The 24429-nt window shown below is 27.0% G+C and overlaps 4 protein-coding genes across 18 annotated transcripts; all 4 read right to left on the minus strand.

The window, feature by feature from the left end:
- Nucleotides 1–1348: 1348 nt before the first annotated feature.
- Nucleotides 1349–5909, minus strand: LOC114944590 (caspase-1-like). 7 transcript variants are annotated; one of them, XR_014925398.1, is made up of 7 exons: nt 5842–5909; nt 4564–4811; nt 4106–4396; nt 3615–3706; nt 1914–2141; nt 1517–1602; nt 1349–1437 (listed from the first exon to the last, which is right to left on the minus strand). XR_014925398.1 is itself a non-coding variant. In XM_085485692.1 (5 exons), the coding sequence occupies exons 1-4, from the start codon at nt 5904–5906 to the stop codon at nt 3660–3662; spliced, it is 651 nt and encodes a 216-aa protein (XP_085341818.1). In that variant the 5' UTR covers nt 5907–5909; the 3' UTR covers nt 2812–3261; nt 3615–3659. The 7 variants fall into 7 exon arrangements, 5 of the variants coding, with proteins under 5 accessions (XP_085341818.1, XP_085341820.1, XP_085341819.1 ...); XR_014925397.1 differs by having other exon boundaries at nt 1349–1602; XM_085485692.1 differs by lacking the exons at nt 1349–1437; nt 1517–1602; nt 1914–2141 and adding an exon at nt 2812–3261.
- Nucleotides 5910–6008: 99 nt separating this feature from the next.
- On the minus strand, nt 6009–12416 carry LOC114944584 (caspase-1-like). 2 transcript variants are annotated; one of them, XM_029320567.2, is made up of 4 exons: nt 11614–12416; nt 10745–10977; nt 10272–10568; nt 6009–6075 (listed from the first exon to the last, which is right to left on the minus strand). In XM_029320567.2, exons 1-4 carry the CDS (start codon nt 11709–11711, stop codon nt 6029–6031), a joined length of 675 nt encoding a protein of 224 aa, XP_029176400.2. In that variant the 5' UTR covers nt 11712–12416; the 3' UTR covers nt 6009–6028. The 2 variants fall into 2 exon arrangements, with proteins under 2 accessions (XP_029176400.2, XP_029176399.1); XM_029320566.2 differs by lacking the exon at nt 6009–6075 and adding an exon at nt 9818–10077.
- Nucleotides 12417–14132: 1716 nt separating this feature from the next.
- On the minus strand, nt 14133–19767 carry LOC114944581 (caspase-1-like). 2 transcript variants are annotated; one of them, XM_029320556.2, is made up of 6 exons: nt 19160–19767; nt 18254–18519; nt 17789–18088; nt 17364–17614; nt 15223–15429; nt 14133–14195 (listed from the first exon to the last, which is right to left on the minus strand). In XM_029320556.2, exons 1-5 carry the CDS (start codon nt 19249–19251, stop codon nt 15262–15264), a joined length of 1077 nt encoding a protein of 358 aa, XP_029176389.2. In that variant the 5' UTR covers nt 19252–19767; the 3' UTR covers nt 14133–14195; nt 15223–15261. The 2 variants fall into 2 exon arrangements, with proteins under 2 accessions (XP_029176389.2, XP_029176390.1); XM_029320557.2 differs by lacking the exons at nt 14133–14195; nt 17364–17614 and having other exon boundaries at nt 15366–15429.
- Nucleotides 19768–20068: 301 nt separating this feature from the next.
- On the minus strand, nt 20069–23558 carry LOC114944582 (caspase drICE-like). 7 transcript variants are annotated; one of them, XM_029320562.2, is made up of 6 exons: nt 23355–23558; nt 23149–23216; nt 22384–22652; nt 21528–21781; nt 21060–21350; nt 20069–20888 (listed from the first exon to the last, which is right to left on the minus strand). In XM_029320562.2, the coding sequence occupies exons 3-6, from the start codon at nt 22455–22457 to the stop codon at nt 20545–20547; spliced, it is 963 nt and encodes a 320-aa protein (XP_029176395.2). In that variant the 5' UTR covers nt 22458–22652; nt 23149–23216; nt 23355–23558; the 3' UTR covers nt 20069–20544. The 7 variants fall into 7 exon arrangements, 6 of the variants coding, with proteins under 6 accessions (XP_029176395.2, XP_029176393.2, XP_029176391.2 ...); XM_029320560.2 differs by having other exon boundaries at nt 23149–23243; XM_029320558.2 differs by having other exon boundaries at nt 23149–23255.
- Between the last annotated feature and the right edge of the window lie 871 nt (nt 23559–24429).

A 24429-nucleotide genomic window follows, 5' to 3' on the forward strand; every position in this document is an offset into this window, starting at 1 on the left:
GTACTTTAAATAAAATAAACAAGATTTTAAAATAAATTTGCGCTTAATTTCTACGCTCGGCTTTTATCAGTCTTGAATTTTATTTATATGTGTAAAAATATCCTTAAAGGGTAGAGAAATGCTAAGAATTTTCCTCAACTTTTCGTGTAACTATGATCTAGTTTACATCGATCGTTTAATACGCGTAGCAAATAGTAAATAACTAGTAAATTGGTTCAATTATTAGCTGATCAGCTCAAATACACTATTTGATACGTGCATCAAATGCTGGATGTGAACGAGGCCTATGCGTTCTAAAATTCAAATTCGTAATTAAGGAAAAAAAAGTGCAACTTTAACTCGCTTATGTCGTACAAACTCGTATATCAAAATTTCTATCACTTTTGTAAAAAGATTATGCTGCATTACAGAAAATATTAGTATTTACCTAGTAACTTTTATAACTTCGGTATATGCTTGTTCTTATCAGATTGTGACCCTAAAAACGTTGGAGTGAATTTTATTCAACGCAAAAATCATGCGTGGAAGTTGTTGCTTTTGAAACATAGTCAAACCATTAAATTTAATTATCTCAAAATCGTTGGCAACACGCTGCCATATAAATGTCAATAAAGTTATCAAATCATAACGAGTACCATTTTCACGTAACTGGAAGCACAGCTATTCCATGAAACATGTTCCATGTAAAACGCTTTGAGAATAACAACCTGTTAATTTTGAAAATCATGAATCACGAGATGTCATAAACTGATGAATACTTCATTAGCAATTATATTGAAAGTTTCAAATTGGAAATGTTTACAAACTATTTGATAGAGAGAAAATAGAGTGACGAATAGATCTAAATAAATTTTTGCAGCAATCTAATATTCACCTACAGAAAAAAGTATAATACCTGGTATAGTTGAGTGGATAATCAGGTAGTCAGATTCCATCTAAAATGTTTTTCCCTGTGAAGGATACTGAACCAAAGGAATCCTTGACATAAATTCATCAGTATGGCGAGTTTGAATAAAAAAAACCTAGGTTTTCCTGCGAGAGTCGGACATTTTTGGACAGTAAAACGATTAAAGTGAACATCTGATATTTTATGCTGTTGCCGTAGCTTAACATGATTACTATCAAGCAATCATTTTCAAAATGATCCAATTTTGCAACTGTAAAAACAATAATTTGTGATTATTTTTTAGAATATTTTTATTGTGTTATGTTTTTATGACATATTTCTTTTAGAATTTTCTTTATTTTAATATCCTCAATTTAATTAATCAATATTCTTTTGAAAATATAATAACTTGTTATATCAAATGTAAATAAACATTGCAAATCAATAAGTACAACTCACCTCTTATTAAAGTTTCTATTACATTTGCATACATAAAATTTTGGCAGTTCCATATGTCAAAGCCGAGTCCGTGTAATGTATTAATAAGATTACTGCAACATACATTAGTACCAGTAGTGCTAGTGACCACATATAAGTCACGAAAGTTTTGATTAAAGATTATAGCTATACCACGTTTAAGATCCATCTTATAATGTGTAAAGTAATTTTCGGTTGACGATATTTGTAATGTTGCAGCATCAGAAGCCATATCGTCTCTGCAAAAATTGTATTGTACCGTTTCAAATATTTTAAATTAAACTTTTTTGGATTAGCTACAAATAATATGTAGAATTATATTTTAAATGTGTACAGAATCTAAATTTTGCAATGCATATTTTCTCGACAAATATATTAAATTATTAATAACATTATACCAATATCAATAAAATTTTGTATATAATTTATGATTTTCATATATTTTTGTATGCATTATTTCAAAAGATTCTATAATCTCAATTGATGTCTATGAGATTATTAAACATTTTTTAGATCTCTAATTTAAATTTTCTCACAAATCATTACCGACCTGCTCGTTTCTAATGATGTCCTGACATCGTCGACATTCATAATATCGATTTCTTCTTCATTTTCACTGATATAGTCTTCGAATTCGATGGAATTCATGATGCTGCTTTTCGTGTTCGAATTCGAGTTGGATCACAGGAACAGGATAATTTTGCGTTTTTATAATCGTTGTATAGTCGTCAAACGGATTCAAAGAAAAATCTCGTAGTAATCAATCATATAAGCACGTCTGTAAAAACAAAAGTGCAAAATATTAATAATATTTCTCTGCTAATAAAATTCATATGACTCAGAAACCTTTTATCTCACTTTAAAGATGTACAAGAATAAAACGAGAAGGTTGTGATATATAAATACAAATTCAACGGACTAAGTTATGATTTCGACGACTTATAAAACAGCAGTGATGATTATAAATAATAAATAATAAATAGATCTTATACATAAGCAAAGATGGTTTAAAAGGAGATCGTTTTTCTAACGTTCAAAATAAATATAAAATGTATTTAAACAAGTTTGCGCCAGTCTTCTTAGCCCATGTCTTAAATTTGTATTTATATGTATAAAAATATCTTTTATGAAAATGTAAAAATAATGCGAATTCTCTTCCCGCTTAAGTGTAAATATAAATTCTATAAAACTCAAATTCGTAAAGAAAAAAGTGCGTGAATTCTTTTGAGACTTTTCTAGATTTTTGCTTATTGTAAAAATATTGATTAATAAAATGTAATTAGCTGAATACCAATTATTCAATCTATCATGCTAGAAATTTAAATTTATAGATAAAAAATTATTGATTTTTTATAATATATTTAAATACATAAAAATTAAGTATGTGTTTTTTATAAAAATAATAAAACAATTCTTTAATAATAGAAATTTTTTTTTAACACTTTATAATTACACAAATTGTACATTACATTTCTTTCAACAATAAAAAATGATTTATAAACTTTTGTCGTAATGTTTGCAATGTTCCGTACATGTTATATATATAAACGCACATATACATTTATCAATATATTGTATTTTCGTAGAATGATAATGTTGCATTACAGTAAATACACTAGTAGTAATGCTTTTATTTTCGAATGCGATTCTCGGTTCGAATAAATCATACCCTATATAGAAAATTTACATTATTATATAACACATGTATATTATTATTACATTTCTTTTTTGACAAAGCAAAATCATAAAAGTTTGTCTTCTCATAATGATTATTTCACTTATGCCGTACAAACACACATATCAATACTTTATTTCTGTAAAGAAATTATGCTGCATTATAATAAATGTTAGTAATACTTGTTTTGCATTCGATATTCTCGTTTCGGTCTTGTCATATTCTAAATAGGGAATATACATACCGATTAGAGTATACTCATTTGTTAATTTACATATACATGTATACAGGGTGTAACAAAAAAATCGGAACCATAACAAAGTACAAAAGCTAGAATATACAATGAAAAGCAGAGAAGTCTTTGTTACACCCTGTATATATATGTATGTATACACACCCACACACACAAATGACCACAATTTCCTTGAAGCAGACATATCAAATTCATTTTACATCACTGGCCATAAACTATATTTTGTATTAAGATGCATGTTTTCAATACTTGAATATAAAAAAATACTTTGCTTCAAAAAATATTTATTTTTTTCAAGACTTATTTTTTCAAATCTTACTTACTTCAAACAAATTTCAAGAAGTTTTAGAAGGGGGCATATTTCCGGTTCACAAACAGATCTCGGTCATCATCCTTGAGCTTCCTGATTTGCCTGCTTTGGAGTAAATTTCACCAAGGATGTCAGCATAGAAATAATGCATGGAACTTGTTTTTTTTGAAACTGAGTCAAATGTGGGATTCCGTTAAAGTTGTTGGTAACACGTTTACATACAAATGTCAATAAAGTTAACAAATCGTAATGAGTGCCCATTTCGCGTAATTGAGAGGATAAAGCTTCAATGAACCACGTTCCACTGGTTTCACTTTTATTTGTCGAAGTGTAGTAAGCTGTTAATATTTTAAATCATGAATCGAGATATTCTTGAATTTTTTTGAATAATAATCAGCAATTACATTAAAAGTTTCAAACTTGACGTATAGATTGTACGAGCCAGGAGTAAAATAACAAATAGATGTATAGCAATCTAATATTCATCTACAGATAATAGCATACCTGGTATAGACGAGTAGACAACCAGAAAATCATGTTCAATACGAAATGCGTCTGACAATTCGTTTGGTCTACATGTACGTTCAAAAGTAGAGTTGCTTTGATCGCATTGGCAAGCTTGAATAAAAAATAATTTAGGCTTCCCAGCGAGGGTCGGACATTTATCAGCAGTAAAGAAATTACAGAGAAAATCTACTCTGTAATAATTATCGCGCGCATAAAGATAATCGCGTACGCCGTAGCTTAACACGACTATTACCAAGCAATCACTCTCAGAATGATTTAGGTTGGCAACTGCAAAACAATAATTTATTATTATTTTAAAAGATATATTTATCACATAGTATTTCTATAAAATTTATTTTTTTTACTTTCTCTATTTTGATAAATATCTTTTAAAAGATATAACAAATTTTTAAATCAACTATTATAAATAAACATGCAAATCAAATACGACTTACTTTCATTTAATTTAATTCCTATGTTTTCAGAAGTATAATCATTGCAGTCCCATATATAAAATTCCAGACTTTTTAGTGTATCACGAAGATTGCTGTGATCAATATAATTAGCAGCACAGCAAGCAAGGAGAGGCAGGTTAGGGAACCATGTTTGATTAAATATTACAGCTAGACCACGTTTAGAATGATCCATCTTGTAAAATACATCAACGGGCAAATATTGTTGAACAATTTCCTGACTGCTTTGCCTGTAAAAATAATTGTAATGTATAGTTCCAAATATTTTAAATATGGCCTTTTTGGATTAGATACAAACTATATATAACTTATGTAAAATTATATTTTAAATATCCATAAAAAATCAAGCCTAAATTTTGGATTATATTTTATATTTTAACGATAAATCTATCAACTAATTAATAATACAAAAGCAATTTCATTAAAATTTTCTATAGAATTTATGATTTTGATATATTTTTTTAGATTCATTATTTCAAAAGATTTCTACAATCTCAAAATTTGTGATACTATTAAATAATAATAAAAATAAAAATAATATAAAATAATAATATAATAATAATATAAATTTTATATTAATTATAAATAAATCATAACATTGCTAAATACTTAAAATATTGATATAATTCAATGTTTATATTGTTAATGCTTAATCTTGAAAAGAAAGTTAATGCAGATTTTGGAAATAATTTTTTTAATTAAATTTTTATACGTTTAAATAAAAATTTTTTACATAATTTATATCTTTAAAATATTTCCAAATACTAAATAATGTAATTAAAATAAGCTTTAAAATATTTGCAAACACATGTAGAGCTATACAAAATTCATTGTAGGTTTGTTCATTATAACGAGTTACTTTAAAAATATTCGATATTTTATTGATAATCGTTTTATATCAAGCATATTAATCATATTAGATCTTAATGATTTTTATAATATTATATTATAATGGTAATCTCTACTTAAGCAGCTATATACATCTTTAATTGCTACAATATCAACGATTATTTTAATCCAGTATATTAAATATTTCGCCTTATATTAAATATTTAAAATATTTAATATAAAAAAATTATATAATTATTAAAAAACCTGTTAATATATCACAGTAATGTATTCATTTACAATATGCTAGCATCTTTTATGATTTATACTATATAATAAATATAATATATAATAATATAATGTACTAATAAAATAAAAAAAAATTAAAACATATCGCGTTCAATACATGTATACTTTTACTTTGGAAATTACATTTGTGCGATGGCATTGATTCGACTTCCATCCTTATTAATACTATTACCAGGCTCGAAATCCATAACGTTGCCTCTTGTTTTATCACAGTGAAAGAATAGTTTTTTAGTCTTTTTGTAGTCGTTGCTCAGATATGTCGTCAAACGAATTCAAAGACAATTTTGTGTAAGCAGGATATAATAAGCACTTATTCTTCTGTCTCTAATCTTATTGACACTGGATAGAAACTGTTCACTAAAACAACCAAACATATATAAGCACATCTGAGGACGATAAAACGCGCGATAATGTCTGTTGATAAACTTTACATTATTTATCAATCTGTAATATCCCTCACATTAAATACATGTATAAGAATAAAATGAAACGGCTCTGATGTAAATATATAAATTCAAGTAGAAAACGAATAAATAAGTCAATCTCCGAATGGTGGGATTGTAATATTCAAATTAAATAAATTATAAAGCAAATTTATTGCACCTTATTTCTGCGCCTCTGTTATTAGCTTAATTTTGAATTTGCATTTATATGTACAAAAATATTTTTTGTAAGCAATGCTAAGTAAGAACCCTTCTTCCCTTCATGCCCATGATATTAAAATTCTTCAGAAAAGGGAGATCCACTTTAGACACAACATTTTGAATATTATGCAGAGGGAGAAGGAATAGTCAAAGGAAAACCCACAATACTGCCATGAATAAAGAACTAGAACCGCTATTCCTTCCACTCCCACATCTACATTCCAAGTGGTTCTTCCATTCCCACAAAATTGCTGCGTTCATACACCACAGTCATACATCATTGGCTGAACTCAGCTGAACTGGCTGCATTAGTTCAGAGATTATCTCTTTCTTTCCAATGTGGAGTAAAAAAGAAACTCTGAATTAATACAGCCAGGTCAGTTGAGTTCAGTCAAAAAAAATAGATCTCATAAGAGGATTCCTTCGTAGATATACCATCCTCTCTGGGATGGATGGAAGGAGTCCCGCATAAAATCCACTGTCCCTTTCCCGAGGACTCTGAGTACCTATAAAAGGTTTCCTTTGCGTAAAAAAAGGAAGATTCTCAATAGAGAGGATCCCTAGATGAAAGCAGCTCCTTGAACTACGTCCTCCTACTTTGATATTTCAAAATTTTTTTCTTTAAATCGTTTGTAGGTGATTGATAGATTAATTAAACGTTTGTTAAATTAGCCTCTCGCTGCGAAATGAAAAATAAAAATGACCGTGAAGTTAGCCTCCCGTTTTAATTTCAATCTTATTTCAATTTTCAGACTTAATCAATGCGGAATTATTTGTTAGTCACGAAGATACTAATTAGAGCGTTTGTTAGATCGTCGTCTTTTAAATAAAAGCAAACAACTATATTTGGTAATTTTGTAGGGAAAATTTAATAGATGATCTAACGAACGCTCTAATTAATACATTCATGATTAACAAACGATTCCCCATCGATTGAGCATCTGAAAAATTAAAATAGAATTTGAAATTAAAAACAGGGGGCTAACTTCACGGTCATTTTTATTTTACAGCGAGAGGCTAATCCAACAAACCTCTTAAAATGATTTAAAGAAAAAAAACAAAATGTCAAACTAGGGAGGCTAAGTTCACGGAGTTGATAAAGACACTTCTTCTTTTGTCTTGATTTTATTGGTGATTTTATTGACTGGAGAGGAAGTAAATGTTCACTCAGACAATCAAATATATAAGCGTCTGAGAAAAAAAATGTGCACACAATGCTAGGCAACAGGCAATAAAAATAAGAAATAGAAAATATCCATCAATAAGAGCAGAGAACAATATCTGTTTCCTTTCTCAAGTGGTTGATATTTCCTATTTTTTATTCCTGTTGCCTGTCACTGTGTCTGGGGGCTTATCTGTTGATGAACTTTATATTACTTATACGTTATAAGTCTTTCACAGCCATCACTTCAAACATAAGTATAAGAATAAAACAAAACGGCTCTGATATGTATAAATATAAAAACTCAAGTACGAAGCCGACTATAGTAAGTCATGATCTCGATCTGCAAAATAGCAATGATTATAATAATAAATATTATATTAAATCTTATATAGATCGTACATAAGCGAAGATGATTCAAAAGAAGAGGATTGTACCGCTCAAATTACATAAAAATTTTAAAATAAAGTCGCGCTTAATTTCTGTGCCCGGCTTTTTTCAGCCAGTTTTAAATTTTATTTATATGTACAAAAATATTATTTAAAACTAGATAAATGCTAAGAACCTTCCTCCACTTCACGCGTTTGATATTCGACGATGTGCAACGAAGACAGAAGATGCTTATAGCGCTGAAAGCGTCAAAGAGAATGCAGCCTATAAAATTCAACTTCGTAAAAAAAAATTCAAATTCAAATTAAAAATTAAAAATAAAATTCAAATTCGTAAGGAAAAAAAAGAGTGTGCATTTTATTATTAGACGTTTCTACGTTCATTGTGAAAAGATTTATTAGTTATACAAATAGCTGCGAAGACAAAAATATTCAGTCTCTATCATGCTAGAAGTTCGAATTCAAATTTGTAGATTAAATTAATGATTTTTTAATAATATATTTGATTGAATAAAAATTGCAAGTTTTCTCAACTAAGATTAAATCAAGTTTTCTTTTTATATAAAATGATAAAAAATTCTAAAAATATTTTCCTACTTTATAATTACAGATGTATTCTACATATGCATATACATATATGTATGCATTTCACATTTTTGTAAAAAATTATGTTGCATTATAGTCATAGATTTATTACATATAGATAGAGCTTTATCTATCTTACTACGTGCCAAGATAATTAAGATAGCTCTATCTATATGTAATATATCTATGATTATAGTAAATCTTCCAAATGTTTTTGGATGCGAAATTCTTATTTCGTATCGCCTAAATTGATAATTTATATTTATATTATTACATATATACATTTTTCTTTCGACAAAGAAAAATGATAAAATTATGTTTCTTATAGTAATGTTTATTTCGTTTAGGCTGTATAAGCATAAATATCAATAACTATATCATTTTTGTCATTTTGTCAGTGTCACTAAAAAATTATAGTAAATGTTAATGTTTTCACATTTTTGCATTTGATTTTTTAAATCCGGACGTATAATACCTTACATAGGGAATATACATCCGGTTGGTGTAAACTGACATTGACTATAGTAATACATGATCTGTTACAAAATGACGAAATACGAATATGTAGCGCATAATGTGGCAATATTGAAAAATTTTAATTACTCAGAATATATGTTTTCTTTAAAAGCAAATTTCGTTTCATTCGGTTACGTTAATGTGTCATTATATTTTTTATAAATATGAATTAGTACACCTCGTCATCGTATCTAATCGTTATGGAGCAAAAATATTGAACAAAAGTAAAAAATAAAAGTTAAAAAGAGCATTTGATCATGTTTTTTCATGTGCATGTTTTATTAGATTTTTAAATGAGACAACAAATGTTTTCGAAGGATCGCGAAATAGTTGAAGATGAATCGCACACCGATAAAAACCTAAACATGTGATAAAACATAATCTTTATATGCTTTTTTAAATTTTTATCATTTACAACAACCATGAGACGTTTTCCTATAATTGAACGCAAAACTTAGCCGCATATTTTTGTTTAATATTTTCTTTTTTTTATGTAGAAATGCTATGTTCATAAGTTGTCTGCCAAAACAAAAAGAGATAAATGCGGCAAAGATCGCACAAAACTTCTCTATCCATATGTAATATATCTATGATATAAATACATATACATATATATATATATATATATATATGTGGATGTATATTTATACATTTGTGTATACATATATACATACAGGTATATGTAAATTTGTGTGTATACGTTTATGAGTGTGTAATATATATATATATATATATATATATATATATATATATATATATATATATGTATACATTTTAATAAACGTATGTGTACATACATACTCACACACAAATTATTTATCATTTATTTACTTTGGAGTAAATTTTATCAAGCGTGTCAACATAGAAGTGATGCATGGAATTTGTTGTTTCTGCTGTTCAGTCAATTTTTTACTTAAAGTTGGATAATAGTCTGTGGTAATATAATAAGATACGAATGTCAGCAAAGTCATCAAATCGTAATGAGTAGTATTTTCGCATAATTGTAAGCATAAGGCTTCTATGAACCATGTTGGCCGCACAATGTAGTTCCGAAAACAATTGCCTGTTGATTTTAAAAGTAATTAAAAAGGTATTTTCGATTGGCAAATGATCAGCAGTTATACATTAGGGGTTTCAAACTTTACACGTTTATAAACCTTACGATAAAAGGGCGGTAAAATGACGAATAGATGTAAGTAGGTCTTTGCAGAACAATCTTATATTTATGTATAGATAAAACAATAAGAATATAAATACTTGGTATGGCTGAGTAGACAATCAGAAAGTCAGGTTCAATACGAAACGTCGCTTTTGATAAATCCTCTGTTCCTCTCTGTTCACAAGAAGTACCTGGCTTAATTACATTACAACAGCCAGCTTGAATAAAAAATAATTTCGGCTTTCCGGCGAGGGTCGGACATTTATCTGCAGTAAAGTAATTGCAGAGAGATTCTACTTTATAAGAAGTGTCGCTTGCATAGAGATAATCGTGTTTGCCGAAGCTTAATACGACTATTATCAAGCAATCACTTTCAGAATGATCTGTATTAGCAACTGTAAAAATAAAAACAAGAATTTATTATTATTTTATAAGATATTTATCATATAGTGTTTCTATAAAACATAATTTTCGAAATTTTCTCAATTTTAATAAATATGTTTTAAAAGATGTAACAATTTTTTAAAATAAAGTTTTGTAAATAAACATGCAAATCAATCATACGACTCACCTGTTTTTAAAGTTTTTCTTATGTTTTTAAGTGTTTTGTTTTGACAAAGTGATACTTCAAATCCGAGATTTCTTAAAGTAAAATTAAGATTGTCGCAATCTATTGCACCAGAGCGAAGAGGGAGATTCAAGTTGGTGAAATTTTCTTGATTAAAGATCACAGCTATACCACGTTTAGAATGATCCATCTTATAATAGTTAGAGTCTTCATCGGTTAGCCATGGACGTAACATCCTGCCAATTATATAATTTTTTATTAAATTATATTTTAAATCATATTTTAAATGTCCATTACAATTCAAGTCTAAATTTTGCAGTATATTTTATTTATAAATATATCAAATTATTAATAATATTACAATTTCAATGAAAATATAATTTATGATTCTCGTATATTCTTAGATTCATTTGTTAAACAATTGTATAATCTTAAAGTTTATATTATTAAAATTTTTTGTATCTATAGAATAATCTATAGATATCTATAGATAAAACATTTTTTCGTGTAATTTATACCGTAAAATATTGCAAAGCACTAAATAATATAATTGAAATCATACTTTAAATTACTTGGAATCACATAAAGTGCCAAATAATAGAATGCATTCTGTTCAATGCAACTTAGTTATAACTTCAAGAATATCTGATATCTACATTAGGTACAATATCGATATTGATCACTTTATGCTTTACATTAAATATATCGCGTTAAATTAAATATCTAAAAATTTAAAAATTATAAAAAATAACTAAATATGTTCGTGGAAATGTATTTACTGGCAATTCACTAGCAACAGTTATGACAATTTATATTATAATAAAAAAAATAAAATAATGTATCGAGTTTAACACAAATTTCTGTCTCAATACCTCTTGGGTTCTAGAGAATTCTTGGCAAATGGTCTGACACATTCGACCTCGTCTTTTTGGTCCTTACTGGTGTCGTCTTCGGACTTCGTGGAACTCATAACGTCGCTTCTCGTGTTCGAGTTTGATCAGGGAAGATAGTTTCGTTGCTTTTACGTAGTAGTTCTTTAGATGATTCGTTGTCAAACGATTTCGGAGATAATTTTACGCGAGCAGAATAAAAGCGCTTCTTCTTTCTTGATTTTATAGGCACTGGATGGTACCTATAAATGTTCACTCAAACAATTAAACGTTAACATAGAAACCTGTCTGTAGAAAATAAAAACTGGCGATAATATCTGTTGATAAACTTTATATGAAGACTTTGATGTGTCTATACAAATTCATGTAGCAAACGGACTAACAAAAGTCATGATCTCGGCGACATACAAAATAGCAATGACAGTTGTAAAATATTAATCATAAGTGAAGATGGCCTAAAAGTTCAAATTAAATAAAAAATATTTTAAAACAAGCTTATTGCGCTGTATTTCTGCCTTGCTCTTATTAGCCCGTTTCTTGAATTTTTATTTATATGTACAAGATTTCTTCGTAAAAAAAAGGCGAGATCTTTTTTCTTTTTTACGCTTAAATAAGACTTCTCTAAAGTATAAAATTCGCAAAGGAAAAAAGATTGTGCCCTTTGATTTCTTGATATTTAGACGTTTTTGCATTTATTAAAAAGCAAGTGTTATTAACAATATAAATGTTCAATCTCTATTCAGGCTTAAAATTTAAATTTAAATTTAAATTTATAGAATAATAAAGTCGATAAAATTTTTTGTGCATACATCAAAATTATTGAAAATATTTATGATAAAAAGTTCTCTTAAAATATAGAAAATATTTTTGCTTTATAGTTACACATACATTGTACACATAGGCATATATACATTACATATTTCTTTTTCAATAAATGAAAATGAGAAAAGTATATTTATTCGCAATAATGTTTGTAATGTTTCGTTCATGTTATACAAACGGACATATATATATACACACTTATTAATACCTCTGTCATTTTCATAAAAAGATTATGTTAAATTACAGTAAATGTTATTAATGCTTTTACTTTCGGTTTCAATATTCTTGAACGTATTATTTCAAAAGTAAAGAAATTTTACATTATTATATACATATGTATATATGTAAATTATTACACATTTCTCTTTCGATAAAGAAAAATGATAAAGGTATGTTTTCTCGTATAATGTTTTGTTTATGTCGGACAAATTCACATATTAATATCGCTATCATTTTCATAAAATAGTTATTCTACATTAATGTTAGTAATGCTTTTACTTTTGGATTCGATATTTTCAGTTTAAACGTGTGCGTGTTAGATACATATGTATGTATTTTAATGTATGTATATGTACGCACACACACATGTGACCGATTATGACTGCAATTATTTTTTTGGCGAAAATTTCACCAAGCGTGTCAGCATAGAAATGATGCATGGATTCTGCTTTTTTTCCTTTTCAGTTAATTTATTGCATAAGATTGGCCAATAGTCTGAGGTAACAGAATGGCATACAAATGTCAACAAAGTTACCAAATTGTAATGAGTACCATTTTTGCGTAATTCTAAACACAAGGCTTCTATAAACCATGTTTTATTTGCAATGTGCCAAGAATAGTGACCTGTTCATTTTAAAAATCATGATTCATGAAGTGTCTAATAATAAGACTGATAATTAATCAGTAATTACATTAAGGGATTTAAAACTTCTTTCAAAACAACTTTATAGATGTAAATGACGAATAAATATAAGTAGTTTCTTATAGTAATATTGTCTAGTATTCATATAAAAATAAAACAGTGTAATACCTGGTACGGTTGAGTAGAAAATTAGAAAGTCACGTTCAATACAAAATGCGTTTCTTAAGCCGCCTGTTTCTCCCTGTATTACAGGAGTAATGCCTGAGTCAAATGCATCGCAAGAGCAAGCTTGAATAAAAAATAGTTTAGGTTTTCCGGCGAGTGTTGGACATTTATCGGCAGTAAAGTAATTAAAGAGCAAATCTGCTTTATAACAAGCATCGGCCGCGTAGAGATAATTGAATCTGCCGTAGCTTAGCACGACTATTATCAAGCAATCATTTTCAGAATGGTCCACTTTTGCAACTGCAAAAACAGTAATTTTCTGATTATTTTAGAGATAATATATATTTTTAATATATTGTATATCTATGAAATATATTTTTTGAGATTCTCTTTTATTTTAATAAATGTCATTTTAAAGATATAAGATTTTTTTAATCAAACGATATAAACAAACATACAAATCAAGTACAATTTACCTGTTTTTAATGTTTTTTCTACCCCTTCACGCGTAAAATTAAGACGTTTCCATACATGAAATCCGAGATTTTTTAGTACGTCAACAAGAAAGTTGTAATCTGCTCTTGAACCAAAGCGAGTATCGAGATTCAAGTCGAAATGTTCTTGATTAAAGATTACAGCTATACCACGTTTAGAATGATCCATTTTATAATATCTAGAGTCTTTCTCGTTTAGCCATACTCGTATTGATGCTTTCCTGAAAGTTATATCGTTAATGTAAAAATAGCTGTAATGTGTTTTATTCTAAATATTTTTGATTAGACTTTTTTTAATTAGCTACAAATAATGTAACTTTTGTGGATTATACATAAATTTTAAATACTACAATTAATCAAACTTAAATTTTTGTAGCATATTTTATATTCCATCGACAAATAATATATGTATATATACCATAAATTATAATTACCACACCAATTTCAATGAAATTTTGTATATAATTTATGATTTTCATTATTATTCCTAGATTTATTATTATATATATTTTCAGATTTATTATTTTAAAAATGTTATAATCTCAAAGTGTGTATAATATTAAAATTTTTTTAGAACTGTCCTAATATAAAATTTCCTATCAAATGAATAATCGACTTACTAAATATACTAATACATTAATATAATTACGTATGTTGTAGCAAATCTTGAAAAATGACTGCAGATTTTGGAAAAGAATTTTTTTAACTTTAGTTTTCATAAAAATTTTTAATGTAATTTATATCAATAAAATAGTTTTAATGTAATTTATGTCATTTCAAAGCACTAAATAATATAATGGAAATCATGCTTTAAAATACTTGCAAGTACATCTAGTGCTAAATAAAATTCATTCTTAATTTGTTCAATGCAATTAAATTGCAATTTCAAGGATTATTATTATATTCGATATGTTATTGATATAATTGTTTTATATCAAGCATATTAGTCAAATATATTATACTATATTTTATAATGATCTTTATCATCATATTAGTTCTCTACTTTAACAATATCTCACATTGTTATATCGATATTTAGATTATTTTATAGCGTTATATTAAATACTTAAAATATAAAATATCTAAAGATTTAAATATTAAATTACAGAAAAACTAGATATATATTCACTGAACCGTATATAATGGGTTTATGCTACCATTTGTACATTGTATAATAACAATAAAGTTCTCTCTATGAGAAAGCAAAAATATATAATATATCGCATTTAACAATTTCCATTTTCATACCTGCTGATCATTAATGATTTGGTGCTTCCTTTGCTTGTACTATTTGTATGTTGTGTGGAACTCATAATGTTGCTTCTCGTGTTTGAGTTTGATCACTGGATAAAAAAGCTTTCTTTGTTGAAATTTTGTCACTTTTCTAGGATGGAAGCACTCCTTCCTTGATTTTATTGGCACTGGTTGGAAATTATAATATGTTCCCTCAGACATCTAAACATATAAGCAATTTGTAAAAAAAACGCACTATAACATTTGTTGGTAAATTTTAGATGACTCAATTTTTCGCAGCCTTCAATTTAAACGTATGTATACAAGATTGAAACAAAACAGCTGTGATATGTAAATATATATTCAAGTAGAAAGCTAATTAAATGATGATCTCAGCAAGATACAAAACAGCAATAGCGGTTATAATAATAAATATAGAAATAAATAATACACAAGGAAAATTGTCCAAAGGAAAGAGATCATAACGTTCAAATTAAATAAAGAAAATTGTAAAACAAGTTTATTCCGTCTAATTAATGCTTCGGGTTCTTATTAGATCGTATCTTTTTTTTATTTATATGTACAAAAATATCCTTTGTAAGAATATAGAGAAGCTGAGACGCCTTCCTTTTCCGCGTAAATTTCACTTTTATAAAATTCAAATTATAAGGAAAAAAAAGTGCACATGAATCTTTTGTGTAGACATTTCTACATTTATTGTAAATGCATTTATTAGCATAAATAGCGAAATATTGCGAGTCTCTGTGTGCGTGTTGCACTAGAAATCTATATTTAAATCCATAGATAAAATTTATAGATAAAATTTTCATATTTAAATTTATAGACAAAATTATCGATAAATTTTTTCTTTTTAATATAATACATAAAAAATATTTATATTTTTATAAAAGTTTCATCACAATTTTTATAAAAATAATAAAAAACATCCTTAAAATATAGAAAATATTTTTACTTCTTTATAATCACACACATATTGTAAATATGCATATGTACATTTCACATTTTTTTAGACAAAAAAAAAAAAAATAATGAATAATAAATGTATGTCTGGCAATGTTTGCAATGTTTCATTCATGTTGTACAAGCACACATATGCACATACATATTTATCAATGTACCATATCTCTATCATTTTTGTAAAAATGATTAGATAGCATTACAATAAATGTTGATAATGTTTTACTTTAAGATTTGATATTCTCGATTTGGACGTAGATAGAGAATTTACATAATTATACATATTTACATTATTATTATACATTTTTCTTTCGCCGACAAAGAAAAATAATAAAAAGTTTTATCATTTCTTTTTAAATATTACAAAAATTACATAAACATTACAAAAAGAAATGATACATTTATTTTATAACATTTACGATATTTCGCTTATGTCGTGGGTACAAACATACATATTAATACCTCTGTCATTTTCACAAAAAGATTATGCTGCATTACGATAAACGTTTGGTAATGTTACTTTTAGAGATTCGGTTTTCTTATTCATACTTATCATTTTATAGAAAAATATACATTCCGATTGTACTGATTGAAATAAAGTCACATCAACAGTGACATGTGTGTATGAGTGCAAGATAGAGATATGCATTTTAATGTATATTTATATATATTTAACATATGTATGCACACATACATATAACCGATTATGATGATAATCATTTTGAAGTAAATACCAAGTGTCAGCATAGAAATGATGCATGGAAATAGTGTTTTAATACATAGTCAAATTATTAAACGTGATTGTCTCAAAGTCTTTGGCCATACGAGTGTCCTAATAAAGTTATCAAATCAAAACGTGTACCATTTTCGTGTAATTGAAAACACAACTCTTCCATGAAACATGTCCCACGTACACTGTAAAAAAATATGTAATATATTACACAAAAATATGTAAAATTACATAAATAATAAGTGTAAAATTACACGATAAATAATAGAAATGATTACCTTTTCATTATTTATCATGTAATTTTACATTTATTATTTATGTAATTTTACATATTTTTAATGTAATTTTACAAAATTTTTTTACAGTGTATAACGCTCCAAGAATAATTTGTTAATTTTGAAAATCATGTATCATAAGATGCCAAGATTGATAATTAATTAGTGATTACATTGGAAGTTTCTTTTGGATTCGATTCTCTCTTGGTAAATTTTACGAAGCCTGTCAGCATAGAAATGATGTATGGAGTATACCGTTTCTGGTGCACAGTCATCTTATTAAATGTGAAATCTTCGATGACATGCTGGCATACAAATGTCAACAAAGTCAGCAAATCGTAATGAGTACCATTTTGGCGTAATTCAAGGCACAAGGCTTTTATGAACCATGTTGGCCGCAAAAGATAGTCCCGAAAATAATTGGCTGTTAATTTTAAAAATAATTAATGAGATATCTACGATTGATAATTAATCAGCAATTATACATAAGGGGTGTCAAACTTGTTATACGATAGAGGGGAAGTAAAATGAACAAATATATGTAAATTATTCTTTTTATAGCAGTTTAAGATTCATCAAGATTCTTCAGTATAAATACCTGGTATGGTTGAATAGCAAAGTAGAAAATCACGTTCAATATTAAATATCGCATCTTTAGAGTCGTTTGTTTTTTTCTGCATTGAAGAAGTAATGCCAGAGTTAAATCCATCATAATTGTAAGCTTGAATGAAAAATAGTTTAGGTTTTCCGGCGAGGGTCGAACATTTTTCGGCAGTAAAACGATTAAAGAGAACATCTGCTTTATAATAAGTGTCGGCCGCATAGAGATAATCGTAGATGCCGTGGCTTAATACGATTACTACCAAGCAATCACTTTCAGAATGATCCATGTTGGCAACTGCAAAAACAATAATTTATTATTATATTATTTTTGAATATTTTTATTATTATGTTTCTGTGAAATATATATTTTGAGAATTTTTTTATTATAATTAATATCCTTCATAAATATAAATTTTTTTTTAATTTAATATTATAAATAAACAAACAAATTAACAAGTACCTGCTTCTAAAATTCTTATTATGTCTGTACACGTAGTATTATGGCAGTCCCATACTTTAAATCCGAAACTTTTTAGTGTCCTAACAAGATTCAGGCATTCTATATATATGCCAGTGTGAATATTCAAATCCGAGTTATTGAAAGCTTGTTGATTAAATATTACAGCTACACCACGTTTAGAATGATCCATCTTATAATATCTAGATTCTTTGTCATTTAGCCATGCTTGTACTGATGCGTTACTAACAATAAAAGTTATATCGTTCCTAAAAATAATGTAATGTATTACTTCAAATATTTTAGATTGAACTTTTTGACATTTTAAATACAAATTATATAACTTGTGCGGAATTAGAATTTAAATATCCACAAATAAATCAATCCTAAATTTTGTTATGTATTTTATATTTCATTAATAAATATACCAAAATATTAATAATGCCATACAAATTTTAATGAAATTGTGTATATAATTTGTGATTTTCACGTATTCTTAAATATTTCTGTAATCTCAATATTTGTGGTATTATTAAAATTTTGTGCATCTCTAATATAAATGTTCCATATAAATCACTTCAATATATTGATAAATACTCTAATATATTGATTCCATATTATATTCTGAATAATATAATTACAATTATACTTCATAATACTTGCAAACATATGCAGAATTAATTAAATGCATTCTTGTTAGCCTAATTATTTTATCTCGTTATATTCAATATTTCATGTTAAATTAAAATGTTGATATTATCTAAAAGAATTGTAAAATTGTAAAAAAAAAATCTACATAAATATGTTTATAGGACCGTATTTACAATCAACATGCTAACGTTTATTAGAATAATTTACACTACAGTAAAAAATATATAATGTATCGCGTTTGACACAAATGTTCGATACCTGTTAGTTTTATCGATATCATCGAAATAATCGTCATTAATAATATCGGTAAAGTCGTTTCTTTTTTTGTTGTTTTTGAACTCAATAGTCATGTCTGTCGTTCTCGAGTTGATCACAGGGAAAGAATAGTTTTGCGTTGCGTTTTTCGTAGTCGTTACTTAGATGATGCGTTGTCAAACAGATTTCAAGTCAATTACGCAAGCAGAGTAGAAGCCACTTCTTTCTTAATTTTATTGCAATCGAGTGGCACTTGAATATTCACTCAAACAATCAGATATAGAAGCTTGTCAGTAGAAGAAAAACTTGCGATAATATCTGTTGATAAACTTTATATGACTCTTAAGTCTCTATTATAGCCTTCACGTTAAAACTTGTACAAGAATAAAACGAAAAGGCTCTGATATGTAAATACAAATAGGTAACGGACTAATGAGTCATGATCTTGGAAACATACAAAATAGCAGCGGAAATTAAAATATATAACAAGATCGTACATAAGATGAACTAAATAAAGAATCGTTAACGTTCCAATTAAATAAAGAATATTTTAAAAGAAATTGTACATGTATTCACAAAACAAATGTATTGTACAATTATTTACTCTAGTAATATAAATTGCTGAAATACAAAATTCAATCTTTGTCACAATTAAAATTCAAATTAAAATTTATAAATTTTGAATAAAAGATTTGGATAAAATGTTTTTTTTAATAATAAATTTGAATACATAAAATTTATCTCTTTTACAAAAATGATAACGAAATTCTTAAAACATAAAGAATATTTTTGTATTATAATTGCACATATTGTACATATATATTTATATATAATGTATATATACATTATTGATATATACATATATATTATATACAATTTCGAGAAAGAAAATGACAAAAATGTTTTCTTCAATGTTTGCAATGTTTTGCTCATATTTTATACAAATTTACATATATGCACATATACCTCTACCATTTTTGTTAAAAGCTTAAGTTGCATTACAATAAATGTTAGTAAAGCTTTCATTTTTGGAATAGATATACTCTCGGTTCAAACGTATCATATGCTAAATAAAGGAATTTATTGTATATTATTATATGTATATTATATTATTAAAAATTTCTCTTTACTTTATTATTAAAGATTTCTTTCGACAAAGGAAAATGATATAAATGTTTTTTCGTAATGTTTGCAATATTTCGCTTATGACAAATTCACATATTAATACTTCATTTTCGTAAAAAGATTATGCTGCATTACAGTAAATTTTATTAATGTTTTTTTTTTAATTCGACATTCTCGGTTCGAATTATCACCATAAGTAGGAATATATATGAATTTCTTGATTAGAGTAAAGAGTAAACTCATATCGACCGGTAATATGTGTGTCAGTGTGCTAAAAATATATATGCATGCATTTTAATGTATGTATGTACACATATACATATACACGCAAAAACAAGCATACTCACATACAAATGACCAATTATTATTGAAATTTTTTTGGAGTAAATTGTACCAAGCATGTAAGCATAGAAATTTATGCATGGAAACCTTTCTTTCTTATTCAAACAACAATTCTTTACGAAGCCCAACTTAACGATTTTTGTAATTAACTGGCATACCAATGTCAACAAAGTTAACAAACTGCAATTTGTATCATTTGTGGTTAATTGAGCGCACAAGTTTTCCATAAAAAGTGTGTGGCGGTTAACGAGCCAATAAGGACAATCTGTTTGAAAATTGATCACAAATCACGAGGTATCTAAGACTGATAAATAATCAACGCAGTTATATTAAAGGTATCAAATTAGACATATAAACTGTATGATAAAATGATGAAAAGATGTAAATAATATTTTGTAGCAATCTAATGTTCTATAAATAATAGTATCTACAATACCTATTATAAATGTGAAGACAAAGAAAAAGTTAGCTTCAATACGAAATGAGTCTGATAATCCGTTTGGATTATCTTCTACGGGATGAACTCTCTCGACATGTTCACCAAATTGGCAAATTTGAATAAAAAATAGTTTAGGTTTTCCGAATAGAGTTGGACATTTACCGGCAGTAAAGTGATTACAGAAACGTTCTATTTCACAAATTTCGCGCGAACAGACATATTCGCATGTGCCGTAGTATAATATAACTATCATCAAACAATCATTTCCAGAATGATCCTCGTTTGCAACTGCAGAAACAATAATTTATCATTATTTTATAAAGCATATTTATCATAAGGTGTTCCTATGAAATATACTTTATGAGATATAATAAAATGTTTTTTATTTTAATATTTCTTAGAAGATATAAGAATTTTTTAAAAAATAAATAATGTAAATAAAGATGGAAATCAAGTACGACTCACCTTCTTTTAGTATTTTTATTATATTATTATCATTAGAATTATAGCAGCATACATTAAATCCGAGATGTCTTAGTGTATTATCAAGCATTACGCAATCCACATTTTCATTCAAATTGTACTTACTAAAATAATCTGCAACAGAGCTTTGTTCATCAAAAAAGATTAAAGCTCTACCACGTTTAGAATGATTCATATTATAATGTGTTGTGATTGCCAATGTATATAATGTTGAGATATTAGAAGTCATATCATTCCTGAAAAGATAATTGTAATGTATTGTTTAAAATATTTTAGACTGAATTTTTTTTTGGATTAGTTACAAATAATATAATTTATGTAGAATTATATTTTAAATTTCCATATCGACAATTAATCAAGCCTACATTTTTGTAATGTACTTTATATTTTATAGATAAATATATAAAATTATTAAGAATATCACATCAATTTAAAATTTTGCATATAATTTATAATTCTCATATATTCTTAAATTCATATTATTTCAAAAGATTTTCTACTAATCTCAAAGATTGTGATATAATTAATATCTTTTTCAATCTCAAATATAATTTTTTTACAAATACATCATTGCCTTATGAAATACTCTAATATATATCAATATGGTTCCATACTCATACTTATTTATATACTTATTTATATTTATTCATATATGTGAAAATATTTAAAAGTACCAAATAATATAACTAAAATCATGTTTTAAGATATCCAGAAAAAAAATTCTATATGTATACAGAAACGTATTTACTGGCAATATGTCAGTAACAGTTATATAATAGTTAACACTAATAAAAAATAAAATAATGTACGCATTTGACACAAATTTCCATCTCAATACCTACTGGGTCCTGGCAATGCGCGAGCACATTCGATATTGTATTCTTGATCATAGATATTGTTTAGGGAAATCATAACGTCGCCTCTCGTGTTCAAATTTGGTCGAGAAAGATAGGTTCGTTGCCTTTTTGTAGTCGTTTAGGCGTCATTAAACAGATTCAGAGTTTTGGAGATAATTTGACGTAAGGAGCACTTCATCTTTTGTCTTAATTTTACTGGCACCAAATATAAACTAAATTCACTCAAACAATCAAACATAGAAGCACACATCTGTAAAGGAAAAACATGTAATAATATTTATATATGATATAATATTTATGATATAATATTTATGTAATAATATTTATGTATGAACTCTATGTGACTCAGGCTATTGTGTCACTTAAAAGCTCTGACATATGTAAATATAAATTTATGTAGGAGATGAACTAATAAGTCATATAATCTTGGCTTACAAAACATCAGTGACAGTATAAATAATAAACACATGGTTTATGATAATAAATATATAAATAGATCACATAGACAAGTAATAAAAATGATCTGAAAGAAGATAATAATAATTTTTTTTCACATTTGAGCAAATAAAACATATTAAATATATAAAAAATATATATTAAATATATTTTTTACAAATAAGTGATAAAAAAATTCTTAAAATAAAAAAAAATTTTTTCAACTTTATAATTACACATAATTAAACAATTGATATAACGCGAATGTAATTAAACGAATCATTGTCTGTATACTTTTTTTTAATATTTACCTTCACTTATATTCAGACGCAGGGAGAGAAAAGGATGACGTCACTTCTTCCAAGAACTCGACAATGACCTAGAACCGATGAAGCAGCATAGCAACCTTCACAATACACTAATGTTCTCAATTCAGAGAGACTTGTGGATTTACTCCACTATCAGCTGATCGAAGAAGAAACGCAGAAATCGCTCAATACGAAAATCCTGTACTTACTGCGTCCGCCAAATGCATCCTATGCACTTGGCAGGAATCGGTCAGCCTGCCTTCCTGGGCCTTCCTTCTCATGTTCGACTGTTCCTGCTCGAGCTGTACCGCAAACAATACCATCTGAGCCAAGCAGGATCGCGAAATATTCCCCAAGTTCACTTAATCTCGGACCACGACACGATCGCGAACCTGAATACGACACGTTTGGGCGCGAAATTGACTTCTTTCACGTTTGAATATCTCAAGATTAGAAACTCGAGCTGTGATTGGCAGACCGATATGTCGTAATCGTAAATTGTCCTCGACTGTGATTGGCCGATCGTGAGCAGCGCTCAGCTGTCATTGGACGATTGGCGCGCCTAAATAATGAACAAGCTTAAATTGATTGAATTTCAATTTTATAATGTTTTTTTTATATTTTATGGATAAATGTATCAAATGATTATAATGACATTACTCAATCAATTTCGATAAAATTTTATATATAATTTGTGATTTTCATGTGTTCTTAAATTTATTATTTATTATTATTTCAAAAGATTTCTATAATTTCGAACAGTCAACAAATCTTAGAAAAAGCATTAGAAGTAAAGCCTTGTGTACAATAGAGAAAATATTAGAAATACATAAATATTAGGAATAAAAATAATTTTAAAATTAAAAATATTCAAAAACGTGTATTCGCTCGTTTATTGATTAAAACAAAATTTAGTATATAAAAAGACCAACTAATCGAGCATTATTAGATGATATAAACTAAATATTTATTCTATATAAGATAATACAGTACAAACGTTTCGACCGCGTTAAAATTATTTTAAAATCGAAAAGATTCTGATATAAAAATACAAATTCGGCTGTAAAGAACTAGTAAAAACTAATAAGAGCACCTGAATTTATATTTGTATATTGCATTTGAAAAATATAAAAATTATATATAATATATACCTAATATATATATATACAATACTCTCTCCACAAGTTTGGAAACACCTTACATTTTACAGTTAAGCAATTGCATGACAGCGATCTGTCATAAATAAAAATGTCATTTAAATATTTTACAATTTCTTCATATAAA

Source organism: Nylanderia fulva, unplaced genomic scaffold (genome assembly GCF_048542155.1).
Source record: "Nylanderia fulva isolate GAGA-0341 unplaced genomic scaffold, ASM4854215v1 Scaffold39, whole genome shotgun sequence".
NCBI classification, from domain to species: domain Eukaryota; kingdom Metazoa; phylum Arthropoda; class Insecta; order Hymenoptera; family Formicidae; genus Nylanderia; species Nylanderia fulva.

Bases quoted from the DNA above. Each gene is read 5' to 3' on its own strand.
- LOC114944590 (XM_029320575.2), bottom strand. From the start codon at position 5,906: ATGGATTTCGAGCCTGGTAATAGTATTAATAAGGATGGAAGTCGAATC. The intron at 4,812-5,841 runs GTAATTTCCAAA...TTATTTTTACAG, and splicing joins ATCAATGCCATCGCACAAAT to GCAAAGCAGTCAGGAAATTG. The intron at 4,397-4,563 runs GTAAGTCGTATT...ATTGTTTTGCAG, and splicing joins AGGAATTAAATTAAATGAAA to TTGCCAACCTAAATCATTCT.
- LOC114944584 (XM_029320566.2), bottom strand. From the start codon at position 11,711: ATGAGTTCCACGAAGTCCGAAGACGACACCAGTAAGGACCAAAAAGAC. The intron at 10,569-10,744 runs GTGAGTCGTATG...TTATTTTTACAG, and splicing joins AAGAAAAACTTTAAAAACAG to TTGCTAATACAGATCATTCT. The intron at 10,078-10,271 runs GTATTTATATTC...TAAAATCAACAG, and splicing joins TGTCTACTCAGCCATACCAA to GCAATTGTTTTCGGAACTAC.
- LOC114944581 (XM_029320556.2), bottom strand. From the start codon at position 19,251: ATGACTATTGAGTTCAAAAACAACAAAAAAAGAAACGACTTTACCGAT. The intron at 18,520-19,159 runs GTATCGAACATT...CATTATTTTTAG, and splicing joins GATATCGATAAAACTAACAG to GAACGATATAACTTTTATTG. The intron at 18,089-18,253 runs GTACTTGTTAAT...TTGTTTTTGCAG, and splicing joins AATAAGAATTTTAGAAGCAG to TTGCCAACATGGATCATTCT.
- LOC114944582 (XM_029320562.2), bottom strand. From the start codon at position 22,457: ATGATTTCCCTAAACAATATCTATGATCAAGAATACAATATCGAATGT. The intron at 21,782-22,383 runs GTATTGAGATGG...TTATCTTTTCAG, and splicing joins GCATTGCCAGGACCCAGTAG to GAATGATATGACTTCTAATA. The intron at 21,351-21,527 runs GTGAGTCGTACT...TTGTTTCTGCAG, and splicing joins AATAAAAATACTAAAAGAAG to TTGCAAACGAGGATCATTCT.